General features: G+C 39.1%; 1 protein-coding gene across 10 annotated transcripts; it reads left to right on the forward strand.

The window, feature by feature from the left end:
* Window positions 1-54: 54 nt before the first annotated feature.
* INTS10 (integrator complex subunit 10) lies at window positions 55-18,646 on the forward strand. 10 transcript variants are annotated; one of them, XM_015276188.4, is made up of 19 exons: window positions 55-199; window positions 743-810; window positions 889-992; window positions 1,873-2,012; window positions 2,654-2,735; window positions 3,270-3,410; window positions 3,759-3,930; window positions 4,369-4,538; window positions 6,595-6,728; window positions 7,458-7,614; window positions 8,216-8,298; window positions 9,072-9,224; window positions 10,157-10,265; window positions 10,641-10,720; window positions 11,195-11,357; window positions 12,418-12,511; window positions 16,455-16,532; window positions 18,120-18,156; window positions 18,264-18,442. In XM_015276188.4, exons 1-18 carry the CDS (start codon window positions 71-73, stop codon window positions 18,148-18,150), a joined length of 2,088 nt encoding a protein of 695 aa, XP_015131674.1. In that variant the 5' UTR covers window positions 55-70; the 3' UTR covers window positions 18,151-18,156; window positions 18,264-18,442. The 10 variants fall into 10 exon arrangements, with proteins under 10 accessions (XP_015131674.1, XP_015131671.1, XP_015131672.1 ...); XM_015276185.4 differs by lacking the exon at window positions 18,120-18,156 and having other exon boundaries at window positions 18,264-18,646; XM_015276186.4 differs by lacking the exon at window positions 18,120-18,156 and having other exon boundaries at window positions 7,461-7,614; window positions 18,264-18,646.
* Window positions 18,647-18,697: the final 51 nt, after the last annotated feature.

The raw sequence follows: 18,697 nt of genomic DNA on the forward strand, positions 1-18,697 counted from the left end.
GCCCGGATGGGGCGGGGCAGAAGAGCGGACGAGGCCGCGTCGGGGCGCATGCGTGCCGCCCGGCCGCAAGATGTCAGCTCAGGGGGATTGCGAGTTTCTGGTGAAGCGAGCCCGCGAGCTGGTGCCGGGAGATCTATGGGCGGCCAAGGCCTGGCTCATCACGGCGCGGAGCCTCTACCCCGCCGACTTCAATATCCAGGTGAGCGTTAGCGCACCGGCAGTATATGAAGGCGCGGCGCGCCGCTCCCCCACACGGCCTTGCGGCGGGCGCTGTGTGACTGACGGTCACGGCGGCCAATGGACTGGAGGGGCGGGGGCCCGGCGTTTCCGTCAATTACCTGACAGATCGGCTCCGCTCTCTGACAGGAGTTGTAGTAAAGTTTTAGAGCTCCTCTTTAGCAGATGGCTTTCAAAGTAGATTGTGTTTCTGCCCTGCACTTGACTGGAAACCCTGGTCACAGGTCTCACTGGTTGTTTTGTTTGTGTAAAAATAAAGCCAGCATGGTAGTATTGCTGCATGTGTATGCATACAGACGTTCACGCATCGTGTGTGGTTAGACAGGGCGAGCCTGCCTCTTCATTTCTACACTGCTGCAGTCGTTTCTTCTCAGTTTCTGTTATTCACGTAGGTGTCCTCTGCAGGGAATCGATCTGTTGTTGTGGGATTTTTTTAGAGTAGGAAGAATAATGTGATTGAGAAATGCGTTCAGGAGGGCCAACGTGATGTCCTTCCCTCCTGCAGTATGAGATGTACACCATCGAGAGGAACGCTGAGAGGACGGCGTCGGCGGGCAGGCTGCTCTACGACATGTACGTAACACAGGGAGGTTTGTCCTGCTGGGAGATTCTCAGATCACTCTGCATTCTTTGCCTCAAATTTTATTACAGGTTTGTGAATTTTCCAGACCAGCCTGCAGTGTGGAGGGAGATCAGCGTTATTACAGCAGCGCTGAGGAATGACTCGCAGGACAAGCAGACGCAGTTTTTAAGAGGTAAGGATTTTACTCTGAGAATAGGGAGAGTCCAAAAGGAACCTAAAGGTAAGCCCTCTGGTTTCATAGCTAGTGGGGCAAGCACACCTCTGTCCGCTGGAACAAAAAGCACAATCTGGTAAGCTAGAAGAATGATTGCATAGAGAGTAAGTGGAGGGTCACTGAAGGTTCATTGTCTAAATGATTCCAGAGAACAATGGACAATCATTAACATGGAGTGATATAATTTGTGTAAAGTGAGAGTTACCGAAATGGACAGTGACCACTTGAGGTCTTGACATTCACTGCTAGCAGCCATGGGCAGTTTTGAAAGCAGGGTTTACACCAAACAAGTTGTAATCTGTTGTCTGAAGGTGTGCTTCAGAAATTGTAAGAATAAGCAGCGTGTCTCTCTTTGCATACAGGTTACTCTAATTGAGGAAGTAGTGTTTGCATTTTCATGGAATGGAGTTCATAGAGAACACATTTAATTTATAGGGAGAATATACTGGTTTCTTTTCTGGATCTCATGGCACATTTAAAGTGGAAAAGGTACTTTTTTAGTTAAAGTAGTAATATTAGAAGTGATACGTAAGCAAAGAAGGTAAATGAAGATCTTGAAGCATATTTAAATGTCAGATATTATTTTTTTCACTGTTCTACTCATTACCACTCTTACTTATTAAGTGCATCTGAAGAAACACAGGTTTCCTATAGGCTTCATTCAGAGAGGTAGCATTTTTGTTTTTCCAGGCTCTGGTATTAAAATACTGAAAGAAATATAAGGAAATGTTTTCAGTGTGTAGCAAGGTCCAACTAACCTTGTCTTTTACCCTTTATCAGCCACCTTTGCAGTTCAAACACGGTGAGTTGCACTGTATCTTTTTCTTTCTTTTTAAAGGATTATTTGAAACCCTTCCTGGTCGAGTGCAGTGTGAAATGTTACTGAAGGCCACAGAGCAGTGTTTTAACACACTAGAAAGGGCAGAAATGCTGCTGCTACTTCTGCGACGCTTCCCAGAGACTGTGGTACAGCATGGGGTAAGCGTAGCTCACAATAAGTGTTTTGTGTTTGTTTTGTAGATGCAGTGAATATTCCATGCTTTTTGAAAAAAAGAAAAGGAAGAATAGAAGTGTTATAGTCTAAAAGATAATATTGTTCCAGCTTTTTTCATTAAATAGTCATTGAGGCCAAAGTACTTTGAGGTTATAACTACTAGACTCAGGGCAAAGCATTTGCTTGGATGTACAAGACTACTGCTGGAGCCCTTTAAATGTTGGCCTACTTATATTTAAGCATAGCTTGAAGACTGTAAAACCTGTTAGTTCTGAAACAAACTTGAACTAACAACTTCATACCTGCAGCAGGCAAGTGCGTGCAGGTCAGGTGACAAGCTGCAAATGTAAGGTGTGGTGGCTCCATTGCTTTCACCTATCTGTGCATGTCTTTACTGATACGCTCATAGGCACAATTCTTTTGGTCCTGGTTTTGCTATCTCCTGGCATTGCTTTTCATCTGATATTAGTTGCTACTAGTTTAACTACATAGATACTAGCGCATCCAGTGAGATAGTTAATTCCTACTGAATTATTCTCTGAATAATCGTTCATCTTCATTGAATTGCAGTTCTGAAAGGTTCCAAAAACACTGATCCATTTCTTTTTCACCTCTGTTTATACAGGTAGGCCTTGGAGAAACGTTATTAGAAGCTGAAAATATTGAAGACCAAGAATCCCCAGTGAATTGTTTTAGAAAATTGTTTGGTAAGAAAATGCTAATATTCTTGTTTTATTGTACAAGTTTATAGAATGGCAGTGAGATAAATTTGGAGTTAAGTAAATTGCTGTCTTAGTATTAAGATTAGAAAAGCACTTTATTCAGAACAGTGTCAGGCCACTTTAGGGCAGGATTACCATCTGTCACAAATAGGTATTGCAGTCATTCATGTGAGGTTCTTTGTGATCCTTTGTGATACTGCTTTTCTGAAAGAGTGGTCAGGCACTGGAATGGGCTGCCCAGAGAGGTGGTGTAGTCAATGACCCTGGAGGTGTTCAGGGAAGCTCTAGACGTTGTACTGAGGGACATGGTTTAGTGAGAACTGTTGGTGATAGGTGGATGGTTGGGCTGGGTGATCTTGGAGGTTTTTTCCAACCTTGGTGATTCTGTGATTCTTTCCGGTGTTTGGTCTGCCAGAGATGGGAATTTACATCACTAATTGAGAAACTTTACTTAGGACAAACAGAATTAAAAAATTCCACAAATTCTAATGATTTTGTTTTGTTTGTTTGCTATTTTAGTTTGCGATGTTCTTCCTCTGATAATTAACAACCCCGATGTTCGACTTCCTGCCAGTTTGTTATATAAATACCTAAATAAAGCAGCAGAATTTTATATTAACTATGTAACGAGATCTACACAGACAGAAAGCCAATATCAAGGTAAGAATATTTTTACAAAATCAGACTTTCCTAAAAAACGTTTTAGCCTTACTAAAGTATGGCTTATAAATGCATCACTTCTATGAAATGTATCTTGTAGACAAAGATTAATAGCAGCATTTGATGTTCCTTAGACGTTTGATATAAAAATGTCTCATGATTGATTAACTAATTAGTCCTCACAATATATATACTGAGAGGTAGGACAAAAATGTCTAAGATCTCCTCATCCAACCTGTCAACTCTGATTACCCTGAAAGCTCAAATGTGTCTTTTTACATTTCTCCTTGAATATACGTCTGTTAGTTTGATTTTTTTCGAAAGAGAAAAATGTGTTTGTTCTCATAGGTTCACAAGATTCATCTGATCTTATGTCTCCAAGCAAACGTAGCTCTCAGAAATACATAATAGATGGCCTTACAGAGAAATCATCCCAAATTACAGATCCTTGGGAGAGGCTGTTTAAAATATTGTCTGTGGTGGGAATGAGGTGTGAATGGCAAATGGATAAAGGAAGAAGGTGAGAAATTTTTACTTTTCCAGGTATTCCTTCTCAAGGAGGATTTATCTTTTTAGTTCTTAAGCAGATGAGTTGGAGAAGGACTTTAACATGAGGAACACTTTCTGTAAATTCAGGGCAGCTTTTCTTTCAAGACTGTGTAATGTAAAGTAAAAATGTGAGCCCCTTCCCAATTGGTTTCTAAACTGTATCCTTGTTGACCAAAGTAATGTGTAAGAATCACAGTAGTGTGGAATATCCTTTCCTAGGTGCCACAACAAATTAAAAGAAGGCGAATATTTAGTGAAGTTTCACTGGCGTGCATTCCTAGACATCCCTGACGTGCAGCTGAGGGATTTCCTGAGCAAAAACATTAAGCTTTTCATATTCAGTGTGAATTGTTTGCTTTAGTTTTGTGGTCTGTGTAACATGCTGAATTTTTCTTTCTTTCTTTTTCAGAAGTTTTGGAGATATTTTGCATAGAATGAAAGACCTCTGCAGGTACATCAGTAACTTTGATAGTGATGCACATGCTAAATACAAGAATCAAGTCGTGTATTCTACAATGCTGGTCTTCTTTAAAAATGCATTCCAGTACGTCAGCAATATCCAGCCATCTCTCTTCCAAGGTTAGTTTTCATTGCTAATGCCTCACAGATCTTTTCTCAGTAGTCTTTTAAAACAATTGGTTTACAAAGTGACATGGATTCTCTTTAAAATTCTCCCAATCCATTATTCTTATCAGCAGAAGTAGTTCAGGACAACTTCTGTACTGGGTTGGAGCAAAGACCTGTTTAACGTAGCATTATGGTTTCAACATCAGCTAGTAGCAGTAGTCTAGTGAAGAGAGAAGTAACAGACCAGATGTTATGTATAACATTGCTGGGATTCATTCCCACTCTTCCATCAGCATTGTGTTTGTTCTTATTTTCTCCTCTGATTTTGATTCTTTGAAGCTGATGTTGGCTCTTATGTAATTTATATTTGCCTTGTTAAGGACTTGAGAAGTGAATGAGGCAATTCACACTTCTCAGGCTTGACAGGAGTTGCTATTCGGGCTGATGCTTTTAGAGTTTTATTTATGACACTGAGTGCTAGAAATCAATTAAACTCTGTAAGCCCAGACTCTAGACCATAGTTAAGCTGAAAAACTCAACATGGCTGTGTATAGCTTTCCTTCATGTAAGGGAAGGTCTGCAGCACCAGTAAAGGGTGAAGTTTGCTTTGATTTTTAAGACTGGAAATTTTGCAATAAAGATTACAGTATGTTTGCCTGCTACTGAGAAGAACATATCCTTTGCAAGGCAAAGCAGTTGCTTAGATGCTCTGAGAAAGGAGAATGAGTAACAGTAAAGCCCATTCCTTTCTTCTCAGGTGTTCCAAGTAGGCAGCTCTTGAGACTTCAGTGTTAAAACTCTCCCAGGATCCCGCTTGTGGTACATACCTATGTGTTCTCTCACAAATGCTATTTTCTACATTATGACTTCGCCATTTTAAGTGCACACAGCTTACATTGTGACACGGTGAAATATATGATACAGGGGAAGTTCTTTCACTTTGCTGTAGCTTTTGTGTAGGGGACATTTAACTGATGGCATCTAGTTAGAATCTAGTTGAAGGAGGTAAGTTCATCACTTAGTAAGCATAGCAGGTTGGTTGGTGTAGCACCAACTTCTATTGACAGCTTACACATCACTTTAGGTTCTTTAATTCCAGAGTTGAAATGGATTCTGTTCATACTGTAATCCCAAATTAGATCTTTCCAATTATGAGTGAGGTGTTTATTTGCAGGATTTAAGCACAAATGCAAGTACAGAAAACTCCTGTTGGCATTACTGTGCATTTCTGGCAGGGATCACAAAAAGGGAGAATGGATTAATGCATTTCCGCTTTCCTTTATGTTTCTTTTTGTCTGAGCTTTGCACATCTATGTATAATTTGGTTATGCAAACTGAGAAAATATTCTGGGAAGGAAGAGTTTTGCAGTGCTGGGTGATCATGTAGCAGTCTGTTTTGAGATTGTGGTATAGTCTCATTTTATATCTAATGAAACTTGAGCACTGAGATCTGAAGTAACAATTACCAGATCTCACAGATTGTTCTGTGATATCAAGGGAAGCAGAAATCATGTATCCTTTATCTCAACATGATGCTTCTGTGGAAGCTTTGAGAGCGATGATGAGAGCTCCTGTACAACTGAAATCATATTGAATGGTTATACTGGGAAAATCTTGCTGCTTTGAGGCATTACTGTCTGTCAGCCTATTTTGACTTCTAATGAGAATGTTTTGAAAATATTGCTGTGTTTGTAGCCATTAAGCTCAGAGCCATCTGTTCTGTTTACCTGTTCAATAATTGTATTTACATAACATTAAATAATGCTTGATGAGGAAAAAAAGCTTGCTGCCAGAGCATATCTTATGACTGCTCTGTAAGAAAAAGGTTCAAATAGATATCCTAAAGCTTGTAAGATATTCCCTGTGAGTCTGGTAAATGTGTTCTAACCTTTACCGTAAGGCTGCTTTGAGGAAAAACAGCTTCACCATGGCTGCTCATACAGCTTAACTGAATTGCATTTCAGATTTTATTCTCTAACATCATATTCCTTCAGTGTGAAGGAAGAATTGGCTTGATGTAAGCACAATACTTTTCAGGTCAATTGAGATCTAATTTGTTTAAATCCAGGTCCAAATGCTCCAAACCAAGCCCCACTGATTCTTCTTGAGGATGTGACCAATGTCTATGGCGATACGGATATTGATCGTAACAAACACATACACAAAAAGAGGAAACTTGCTGAAGGAAGAGAAAAAACAATGGTAAGCTCTCTAGATTTTCTTTTTGTGAAAAAGATGGCACCAATACTGGAATTTCAACAGTAGAGGTTATGATGTAGTTTTAGAGCTACCCCAGAATAGTACTTTCTGACCATATTATAGAAACATGTTTTTTGCTAAGAACAGCAAGAGTAAAACAATTTTTGTACCAACTGCTGTAGGCATGTATGTGTGGATATGAATATTTCAGCTTAAAGGAGCTCGGCAGAGACTGCAGAAGCTATAAAGAATGGCAATAGCAGTCAGATTTTCTTCAGGTGAAACTGAATTAATTGACTTTTCATTACTGAAACTGAATACATTTACTTCAATAATGGAAAACCATTTCATAGAATTTCTCTGATAGAAGTACATACACTTACATGGGAATATTTCCTTTGCATTATGCCACTGAAAGCTTAAACTGAGTGCTAAAATGTAAATATATATCCTTCAATCAGTAATCTGGCTAAAGCATGTTTAGGAGAATAATCTCTTGGGATACTGTTTATCACACTATACCATTGACTTTCTTAGTAGCAAACCAGGTTGTTCTAATGTCAAAAAAAAAGCTAAGTGAAATAGTTGAAAGTCACATAAAGACTATGAAATTAGGATCTTGGAATCTCTGTTTTGGGACTGGTTACTTTTGTTAAGTGGAACTTCTGTGACTTTAGAGTCATACGAAATAAATATAAGTATTGAGTCTTTGGTTTTTTGTTGATTGTTAAGCAGAGCTCAGATGATGAGGATCCTTCTGGGAAGGCACGAAGTCGTCATATTGCAGTTAATAAGGCAGACCTTGCAAACTCTATTGAAGTACTAGAGAGCTTTAAACTGGCAAGAGAGAGCTGGGAGCTGCTCTGTTCACTGGAATCACTTGACAAAGGTAAGGCTAACTACAGGCAATGCTACATTTACCTCTTATTGCTGTCATTTTAGTATTGTTGAATTCCTGTCAGTGGGAACCTTTGAAATACAGCTTAATATGCAGTCCTAGTATTTTTGATCTAGGTTCTTTTAAGAAGTTATTCTCAGTTGTTCTCTGAATGTTTCTTGGCTTTTGTTTCATTCCTCATGTCTTCACTTGTTCACTCACGCTTCTTCTGGAAGCAGCTTTCACTGGAGGAGCAGTTGATTATTAGTAGTGCTTCTAGGTGAGGATGTGCTGCTAGTGGTTGCTTTAGTTCATGCTTAAGCAAATTGGTTTTATATTGTCTGATAACATCTAATGTCATAATATTGAAAACAAATTTATCTTCTAAAAAGAAAGCAAATAATGTCATGTGACAGCTTTTATTGGACACTGAAGAAAAGTAGTATGGGAATATGATTGTATGTGATTGTATTGGAAGAGTATCCTATTTTTAAAGGATTCAACATTCATACTGTTATGTGTTTTCTAAATATAGCTGTATATTTCTTTCTGGATCATTGTTTTTTAACACAAAGCTACAATATGCTGCTTTTTTCTCTGATAACTTATGCAGAGTTCACCAGAATTTGTTTGTCTTGGAAGACTGAAACCTGGCTTTGGTTAAGGATCTTTCTTACGGACATGATTATTTACCAGGTAAAAACGATAAAATACTAATGAAAATGACCCCATACTATTGCTCTTTCTTTTAGTGAGTAGCTGTTCTGATTACCTTGTTAGATGCTTTGTGTCTACTGATTTTTATGCTTTGAGGTATGACCCTTTAGAAGATAGAATCATACCATTATTAGCACAAAGCTACACAACATTCCTGTCTTAAGTAGTTGTCTTTTGAGTCCAGCTAGCATTGGCATATGAAGAAGACCAGTAGGTATATAGTGTGAAATTAAAATGCAGTTTGTCTGCCAATATGTTCTGTTGAGATACCATCAGAGAAAATAATTTTCAAATCACAGGTTTTAACATGCATCAGTTAGATTTAAAATTGGTTATCTCATTAGAAATTAGGCAGATTCTAAACATCATCCTACTGTTCACAGAACAAAGATTGTTCTTTCATGTATTTCCCTTGGTATTCTTTTATTCTTGCTGAACAAAAGCTGTTTCAAGCTTTATTTAATTAAATGAAGTAGTATCTAACTCCAAAGAGCATGATCATTTGTTTCAGTTATGAGACTCTATAAAAAGGCTTCTTAAAGCAGAATTGTTTGTCTCCAGCCTTACAAGTGCTGGATCCACATTCATGTACACAGCACATCACTGGAGAGTTTTTTGCTAGACAGAAACGTTGAAGCCTTGCTATTTAGACACCCACTGCTTTGAAAGCTTTCTATAAAGGAATTTTTATTTGTCTTTCTACCCATCGTACACAGAAGGCCTTAATACTCTGTTCCATCTTCCTTTTAAAGGGACAGTACAAAAAAGCAATTAGCAGCCTGCATCACTTGGCAGCTCTTCAGGGTTCTCATTCTCCACAACAGATTACAGGACAAGGTTCACTAGAAAATCAGAGAGCGCTAATCCAGTTAGCAACATGCCACTTTGCCCTTGGAGAGTATCGGGTATGTACAGCATTCCATGCACTGGTCTTTTATCATCTGGCACTGTCGTTCCCATTTAGCTTTGAGTTTTCCTGTCTTTCCCTACTTCCAGAAGGGTATCAGACATAAGCCAGGGTCTACAAGAAAAATTGATGCTTCGCAGGGAAGAGAATTGTACTTCCTGCCTAATCTGAGTATCCATTATTATCTCCCCTATACACTCTCTTTGGTAGCTATAATTTGGGGTGTTTAGTTACAACTTAGCGTAGCTAGAAGTATTTTAGTGGTCTGTCAGTGAAAGCTTGATTTTTTTTTTTTAATTTTTTTTTTTTAGTTGCTTAAAGTCACTGAAAGTTTTAAAATATGTGAGGAAAATTCTTGTGTATAGGCTTCATGTTGCAGGGCAAGAGAAGGTGTATAGAAAGTAAAAACAGCAGTAATAAAGGCTTGAGTAAGGATCTCAAATCATCCTAGTACTGTTGGAATAGCCTTTCCTCCTTTTCCAGCTTATGCTTTTTCATTGGAAACCTAATTATATATCTGTACAAACCTCTTACTGTCTCTAGAAAATAGCATTAAAATTTACAGCATTTCTGTCATACTGTTCAATTGTCATTTTCTTGTTCTATTTTTACCATGGACAGAACAAACGTTTAAAAACTATTCTAAGAATTGATTGGAAAATGTAGTATTTCAAGATAAAATTTTTGCATTTTTATTGATTTAACGCTTCCTAGAACAATTAAAATGGAGATTGTTTAATGGGATTCATATCAGCCATGTCTTTTTGCTCAGCCAAGCTAAGTTACGCATTGATTCTGCAGAAGTTTTAGCAGCAAATTTTGCCTTTTGCTTTGTCTGAAATTTTTAATTAACATAATTAACTTAAGAAACTTAATTTAGACTTGTCTGTTTATTGCCTGTCTTGTTTCTATCTTGTCTCCTTTTTATAGCAAACGTGCGAAAAAGTGCTTGACCTCATGTGCTATATTTTACTTCCAATACAAGAAGGAGGTAAAGTACAGGAGGAGCAACCTAAAGTCAAGTCTAAATTCAGAAAAGGTATGCAGTTGCTACTACCCTAAGCTCAGGATCGTCTCAATTTTAATCATTGTCTGTATGAAATGTATATAATTCTAACATTGTGAAAAACAGAAGGTGGTTCTTGACTCCTTTTTTCTTTTGTTAATTTGCATCCTGCTGATACCTATTAAATTGTTTTGGGGACCAAGTCCTTACACAGTAAAACAGAAGGGAAGAATATTTTTTAAAATGCATAACTTCACATTTTGAATCATTTGTAATTACCTGCAAAGTTTTCTTCCCTACCTGAGACTGTAGGCAAGCGTTTGTTCACTTTTCTTCGTTCAAATTTCTTCCAAACTTAGAGAATCAGAAGAGCGCTAAAGAAGTCTATGATAAACTGTTCTGTTGCAGGGTCCGATTTGAAGCTTTGGCCGTGTACCAGTAGAGCTATCATGCCTTACTGCCTTCATCTGTTGTTAGCTTGTTTCAAGGTAAGTTATAGTCTGCTAATCTCAAGTCCATAAGGCCTAGCGTATGTAGTTGGAGTCCTGAAACTGCATGGCCTTATCCCAGTGGTGACACTAGGCGTAAGGGGCTCTACTTCAAGTGTTTCTCACCTCAGTGGGTTTGTGAATGGACACTTCTGTTTGAGGGGAGGAATAGTATTTGTTCTTTTTCTCTTTTAGTCATTGTAGTTTGAGGCAGAGAAGATAGGATTTACCTCAAAATACTTTTCCTATCTTTCTAGACTTTGTTATAAATCACCAGAGAGAATTTGGCTGGGAATTTCCAACCTATTTTAAATATATAAGTTAGGGCAGAATTAAATATATGTTAGGGCAGAAGCTTCTTAAAGAGCTTGTTTTGTATTTGCACAGATGCAGTTAAATCCAGTCAATTTCTAAGAGTAATGTGACTTTCCTTATCTTCTCAATGCCTTTTTTTTTTTTTTTTCCCCCCTGAAGCTGAGAGCTTTCACTGACAACAGAGATGATACAGCGTTGGGCCATGTGATTGTTCTGCTTCAGCATGAGTGGCCAAGGGGTGAAAACTTATTCCTGAAAGCCATCAACAAAATCTGCCAACAAGGGAACTTCCAGTATGAGAATTTCTTTAACTATGTCACAAGTATCCTTTCTCTAGCCGGGAATGTCTTTCACATCCAATATTATTTGCTGAGGTGTTGAGAAAGCTGTCGGATAGTTTCAGCAGGTCCTCTCTGTGATTAGTATTCCGTATTATTTATGCACAGTGCAAGCCTCTCACAATAACTGCCAGTGAATAATGGACTATTAATACGCCTTCTGATACCTATTCTGGCACTTCAGAGTACTTTTAAGTATGCTGTAATAGCACTTCAATTCAGAGAAGCAGCAGTAGCATTGGATGTTGAATCTTTTCAGTAAGATATATGTGCTGCTGAACTACAGGGTTGTCGTTTTGCTGTGCCATCCTTAGCTGTAGATAACAAAAATGGTAAAGTGGCTTCAAAGAATTGAATCATTTTCATTATTATTGCTTGAATGCTTTGTGTGGGTAAGCTTTAGGGTTGAGTAAGATAACAAGTTATGTCAAGGTTCATGCAAAGCATGTCTGATGTGTAGTCAGCTTTCCTACTTACACTTGGATCAGTATATGCACACAGCTTAGTGTTTAACCAGAGTAGACATCTAACCATGGTCCCAGAAAGCTGAGGTTCGGATTCCTTTGTGAGACAACTAAAGCCCTGTTCAGAGGCTGCAATAATGGCGGTGTTAAAGGAAGAAAAGAAGAAACAGTTAAACAAAGGACAAAATAAGAAACAGAAAAGGTGGTACGTACCACTATGGGGGCATATTCTTCAATCTCAGCCTTGCTATGCAGTGCATAGGAAAGAATGTAAAACCAGACAGTGAATTTATTGGGAGAGATACGGTCCTAATGACATGAGCTTTCCTTGCAGTCAGAACTGTACATACAAATTGAAATTGACTGATATGTATTTTGCACTTCAAAAAAACATTTTTCCTTAATTTCTGGAGGGCTGGGAATACATGCTGTGATCTTGATTATCACTTTTAGAAATCACATGTTTTCACAGCTGTTAATTGTGGCTGTCCTTTGGGCAGTGCAGCCTCAGATGTGCAGGAAAAGGAGGGATGTTCACTATATTTTTTTCCTTTAAAAAAGTCTTTAACATTTTCTTCAGATATTGATATGTTGGAAGAATTTGCTTATTTAAGAACACAGGAAGGAGGGAAAATCCATCTGGAACTGTTGCCAAATCAAGGAATGCTGATCAAGTAAGGATGAAAATATATTTACTCTTCTTTTTTTAAAGTAAACTATGTTCTGTTGCCACATTTATTTAATATTCAGTGTATTAAGTCTATCATAGCTGTGAGTTTAAGTGTAAGGAGGTGGATAAGGAACTCAGATAATCTCTTCCACTGACCTGTGAACTCCTCTGTGGAGTTCTTCAACTTTAAATTCCTTTTACAGAACTTTGTTCTTAAGTGTTGCATTTGCTTTAGAATTATGTGTATTACAGTGATGTCAGACTGTTCTTTCAGCCAGAGGTTTGACTTGCATTTACAGGAATTCTTTAAGTAATTAGGTGCAAGTGCAAGCTGTTAATAATTTTGCTGAATGACAGTGCTGAACAGAAAGCACTACTTGTTACAAACAAAGCTATGAAAGACTTTAATATAAAACATAAATTATGCTCCAGGTATAAACATTTTGTCTGAATTAGTAGATCATCTGTCACTATGTACTGAACAGCTTGTTCTACTCAACTTCATACAAGACAGTGAAGAAAATCAATAATTTAAGTTGCAAAGTGTTCTCTGTTTGGAGTCAAGACTGAGCGCGTATCCGCTGCAGGGTTCAAGAGCCAGGATGTTTGGGAATATCCTGACTGTTTATTAGAACTTGTTGTATTTTAGGTTTATGAAAGGGAGACTAGTAAAATCTGTCAATGTTCCAGTTCAGGTCAGTGTATTCTGGCTGTTAACTTTAAGTAGAACTGGGCTAAAGTTTTCAAAAATGGGAGCCTCTAACATAAGGTAATAGTGCCCAAATTTGAACAAGTAAATCAGTTTTCCAGAGTTCTTTTTTAAGCTCTTGGTTTTCAAACTCTTTACTCTTGCTGTATCTCGCTGCTTGTAGCCAGATGCATGAAAACAAAAATCAGGGTGTGCTGCTCTACATATGATGTTACATAATAGTCTTTGTCAGCAAGAGCATTCTGCACTGAAGGCCACACCTGGTAAATTCTTGGCTGCTGTCTTTAGTTAGTTTTAATAGTTTAGTGCTATTTCACTGGGTCACTGCTTTTACTTTAATTTGCATGGCAGCTGTTACTTATTGTTCTGACTTCACCAGTCAGAACGGGTGGTGAACAGTGCTTCTAGTGAGACAGAAATCTCTTTGCCCTCCTTCTGACCTGTGTTTTGTTTTGTGAATGATGGCAAATGCTTGGAGAAGTCCATTTCTTTGTGCTTATACTACCATGGTCAAATATCCTGTCCAGCTGGAAAAGGCTGAGAGTAAAGTGTCTCTTACGTGGTTGAGATCCATCAGAGATGAACCATTTTGTCAGAGGGCTGAGCGGGAGGAGATGACATCTACTCTGTGGTACCCCAAACCAACCTGGACTGGTTTTGAGGGTCAGAGTGCCAACAGTGTTGACCTCAGTGGCATTGGTTAGCTTACTTGCCTCCTCCAACTGAGCTTCTAATCAAGCGTGTCAACACAGATCTGTTTCCTAGGACATTACCTAGCTACTTCTAAATGGTTTGCAGGCTGAAATCTGCAGACTGGCTTTCATCTCTCAAAAGTCTCAGCAGTTCTGGCTGTTGGAGCTGCTGCACCATCTTCCCAGTGATTGCAGAGGCAGCTCAGATACTATTCATGCACAGGAGGACACGTGATTTTTGCCATAGCAGCCCAAAGACAAAAATCATTCCTTTGCTTGATCTTTTCTCAGAATAAACGAGTATAGCAGTCCCATGTCATAATTAACAGGATGACAGGTGTGTTTTTTCTAAGGATGAGCTTTTGTATTGTGAATATTTATAGAAAGCTTTCTTTCCAGGTGAATTCTACATTCTCATAGCAATATTTTCCTCAGCACCTTACACCTCATGGGAGACTGTTCTTTTTTCTGAACCCAGGAAGTAAACCACACTGGTTTTAAAAAGCTGATGTATGGTCTTGGTAGCCTTTCAGTCAGGTCCTGCAAAATGTAATATACGGTTGTGGGGTTTCCCTTTCCTTTTATCCATGGTGGGAACATGAAGCTCCAGTTTGGGTTTCATCAGGTGGTAGAGCCAGCTCATTGCTTGCACAGCCAGCAAGACCTCTATGATGAGCTCTGAATTCTGCTATTATTTGCCTTTAAACTCCACTGTAGACAAGATGTGTTTCATAGTTGTACAGATTACCCGTGGCAGTGTTCGCTAATGAGGCTAAACAGGAAAAGAATAGTATGCAGGAAGTCACTGATTGATGCTCCTATTTTTGATAATCTTAGTCTAATTAGACTGATCTTAGACTACCAAACACTGCATGAACTTGATGTGATAGCTGATGAGTTTTCTACCTCTATTCCCATTCCCAGTTCATGTCTCCTTGAGGATGGAGGAGGAAATCTTAGTTGAAGTGGAAAAAGTCATCTTGAAACCGTAGTTTTTATTCTGATTGTGCATTTGGGTATGTTTACTTTTGACTGTAGATCTTGCAAACAGTCATGCAGACACAGTTGTGCAGAATTCTGTTTGCAAACATCTGCCACCATGGGACCAACAGTGTCTTGCTGTTACTTTTCGTTTCTATTTCCCATGTTCATTTTTGCCAGTAGTGTATTCATTCATGACAAGAGCTCTTGAAAAAATATCTCACATGATTGAGTAATTCCTGTGAATATTTTATTTCAGTTTTCTTACCTGTACTGCAGAGTTTCTGTGCTACTAAAATGTTCTTTATTTGAGGTGAATTTTTTTTTAGCATAGCTCTCCATATTTTTTAAGTTATACATACTAATCAGAAAGCCCATCTGCGAGATCTGCAGGTAGGCACCTAACTAAATAGTAGAGGCATATATGTCCAAGTTTGCTTCTCAACTCCTTAGCATCTGTGGGAGTGAATTTTGTACACTGCTTGAGTGCCTATGTAAGACTTACACTGTTTTGAAACTTGGGTGAAGAAACTAGGCCTGTTCTCCCTACACCAGATTTCCCATTTCTCCGTAGATAGGGCACTGAATTTGCTCTAGGCTGTAAGATTAAGCGTAAGATTATTATCCTGTGCGATAGATAGCACACAGAGATGAGGACTTAACTTCACAAAGACAAACCAAGGTACATTTTGGATAGTAGTTCATGTGACCCTGGGTTGTAAGTGTCACCTCAAATATTCCTCTTGTCACGGGGAGGTTGCTCTGTGTGAGCATTTCTGCCATGACATTACGCCACCCTCTAGCAGCTTCATTTGTGTGTGGTTGGAATTTGAAACAGTGAAAAAGGCCATCTGTGGACTAACTAAAGGAGATGTATGTGACCTATAACAAATACTGTCATGTACGCAATGTGGCTGATACCTGCTGTGCATGCACTTGGCTTGAGCTCAGCAGCAAATCCCTTACCTCAAGCTGTGGGCTCTCCCCCTTCACTGACACGCTCTCACTGGCTGTGCAGGGAAACAGTGGTATCTGCAGTGCTCCTCTCCAACCCTCTAGTTTTATTGTCCTCTTATCCTATGTTTTCATTGAAAATAATTTTTTTTATACTTATATGAATATAGTTAATGTATTTATAAATATTATATATAATATATGGCCCAAGACAATTTGTCTTCACTCAGTGTGGCCTAGGCAAGACAAAAGATTGGACACCCAGGGATTAAATCTTTTCTGATGGGTTTTCCCACTTCTTGGGACAAGCAATGATAGTTCGTTGTGTTACAACTGTGAATTGGTTTCTGCACCTACCACTGTTCTTTCTCCACACAAGTATGCATATCTATTTATACTACATTTGCAGAACAGCCTTAACAATGAAATCTGGGGATGTTTGTATGTTCAGTGCTGTTCAGGTCCTGCACTCCTTAGACTGCTTGATGGTCATACTGCTCTTGGGCTCATCTTCGTTCTCTCTTGCCCCTTTTTTTCTGGACGGTTGTTTTGCACCAGAGGATGAATTGGTGTGTGGGTATTTGAATACTGCTATTTGCTGTTTTTTAAAGGACTTCTAGCCCTCCCATGGGGTTACTGCAGCAGGAATTCATACCTGTGCTACAGCCCAGCATACAGACTGCTGACAGGTACCAAGTGGAAAAACCCCACTCATAGTGTGCTGTGTTTCGTCAACATGTTTTACTGCCCATGGTTTTCAGCAACTTATTATTCAGTATCTATCTTTTTTTTTCCCCCCTCCATTTGTGCCTACATTGCCTGGCAAATCATGTTGTTCTATATAACATTTCTTTTTATTTTTCCCATAAATTGCCAGTATGTGTCCTTTCAATTTAATAAATCACTTTTGAATTAAACAAAAATGTAGAAATTTACCAAAACAGTAGCAATGTTCAGTCATATATTAGCAAGTGCATAACCTTTTCAAGATAATACTGGATCCATTTGTAGCTGCTACTTGTCAGTTGAGCTGTTCAGAAATGTTTTCTGTTGTCCAGCTGTTTCATGGCAGACATCTTCAAGAGTTCTGCTGTCTTGCTCAGTAGCTGTAGGTTGTTACAGCCTTTAGGTGGTAACTGACCATAGCACTCACCTGCCAGCAATGTTTAAGGCAGTGAAGATGGAAAATTACTTATCCTGTAAACTGAGGATCCTGGAGTATTTTCAGTGCAGTTTTGCTTTGCCCAACCTAGCTCTGGTCTTCCAGTAGCCTCTTTGCCTTTTCCACATGTAACAGAGGTCTCTGCTGTTTCAGCAGAAGGGGAGTGATTGGGAACAGAATTTCACTTTGACAGGTTTTCTCTCAAATTCTGGAATTGATGATTTAATTGAAGGTGGAATGCTATTTTTGATTAGGGTAATTCCTAGACTTTGCCATTCTTCATTTCCAGCATTGGCGTGCCTTCACCATTTGTTTCCTTTCTGTCTTTCACTGTGCATGCTGGGTTTGGTCCAGGTCTTTGCTTCTTATCTCTGACTCAGGACTTCACTCAAAGCTAACATTTTTACTTTTCTCTCTCATTTGTTTTATGCTGTTCCTTTAGTAAGTGCTAAGGCTTTCATTTCAGGACATACCCTTTGCCTCCTGGACCAAGTATGGCTCGCAGGTAGATGCTACGAAGTTTTGGTCTAAATGTACAGAGTTCTGGATCAGTGTGAGTGAAGCCTGGAGCTTTGGCACTGCAGAACACTGTTCTATGGACAAGACTTCAGCTATTGAGCTTAGCAGGCCAGCATGAGGACAAAGAGCCATTAATAAGAAAGGCCCTTTCCAGGGCAGTAATCTGAGTTTCACCAGCCAGAAGTGCTTTTGCTTGCTCAGTTAGCAGCCCTTTTGTTCCATTTGAAAACAGTTCTTGATCTTCTGCTTAGAATAAATGTATTCCTGGTGTCTACTATCTCCCTAAGAGCTGACTTCTACTGGTACACACTCAGCCTGGCTTGATTTCTGTGCTTTGTGTTGGTCTGTGAAGAGTTCACCGCACCTTGCATTAATTAGTACCCATAGGATTCTGTGCCTCCTTAGTGCACCCTCCATGCAAGAAGAACATCCTAAAATGCTAGGTTAACAGAACACATTCTCCTGTTAGCCAGAACTGCAATGTTTTCTTTCCTAACAGCCACTATAACCAAAGCATTGAAAGCATAGTCACTTACAGAACTCCAAACTTATGGAAGACTTCTAAACTACTGAATGCTTTTTTCTTTTTAAATAGCCTAGCACAAGCTTCAGATCTCCTTCTATAAACTCAGGTATGATAGATGCACAGGTAGTGACACATAGCGCCTTTTTAAATTCCTGTAGTGCACCAAATAACCCTGATTTGGTTTTTGTTTCTCTCTTTCCTTCACGACTTAAGGCATCACACGGTTACCCGGGGTATAACTAAAGGAGTGAAAGAAGACTTCCGCCTGGCCATGGAGCGCCAGGTCTCACGCTGTGGGGAAAATCTCATGGTGGTCTTGCATAGGTTCTGCATTAATGAGAAAATACTGCTCCTTCAGACTCTTTCTTGAACGGACTGGATCACGATGCACCCTCTCCCAGGGAGAGGAAGGCTTTTAGTTATCCTAGCAGCAGCAGAGCAGTGGAAAAATCACTTCTGTGAAGGTACAGAAGTTCCTTGTGAGCAATAGGTTCTGCAGCACATGAACATGACTCAGTATTTGGTCACTGCTTGGTTTCCTCGTGTAAGTAGATCAAACTTTATAAATAAAACTTGGTTTAAGAAGCCTTCTGTAATTTGCTGGTTTGTTTTGTTTTTTTTCCTTTTCATAGGCATTATACTAAGGT

Source organism: Gallus gallus, chromosome 4, assembly GCF_016699485.2.
Source record: "Gallus gallus isolate bGalGal1 chromosome 4, bGalGal1.mat.broiler.GRCg7b, whole genome shotgun sequence".
NCBI lineage: Eukaryota > Metazoa > Chordata > Aves > Galliformes > Phasianidae > Gallus > Gallus gallus.

Coding starts and splice junctions, on each gene's coding strand:
- INTS10 (XM_015276185.4), top strand. CDS start 71: ATGTCAGCTCAGGGGGATTGCGAGTTTCTGGTGAAGCGAGCCCGCGAG. Junction 2,736..3,269: donor TTGTTTTAGAAAATTGTTTG/GTAAGAAAATGC, acceptor TTGCTATTTTAG/TTTGCGATGTTCTTCCTCTG. Junction 7,615..8,215: donor ACTGGAATCACTTGACAAAG/GTAAGGCTAACT, acceptor TAACTTATGCAG/AGTTCACCAGAATTTGTTTG.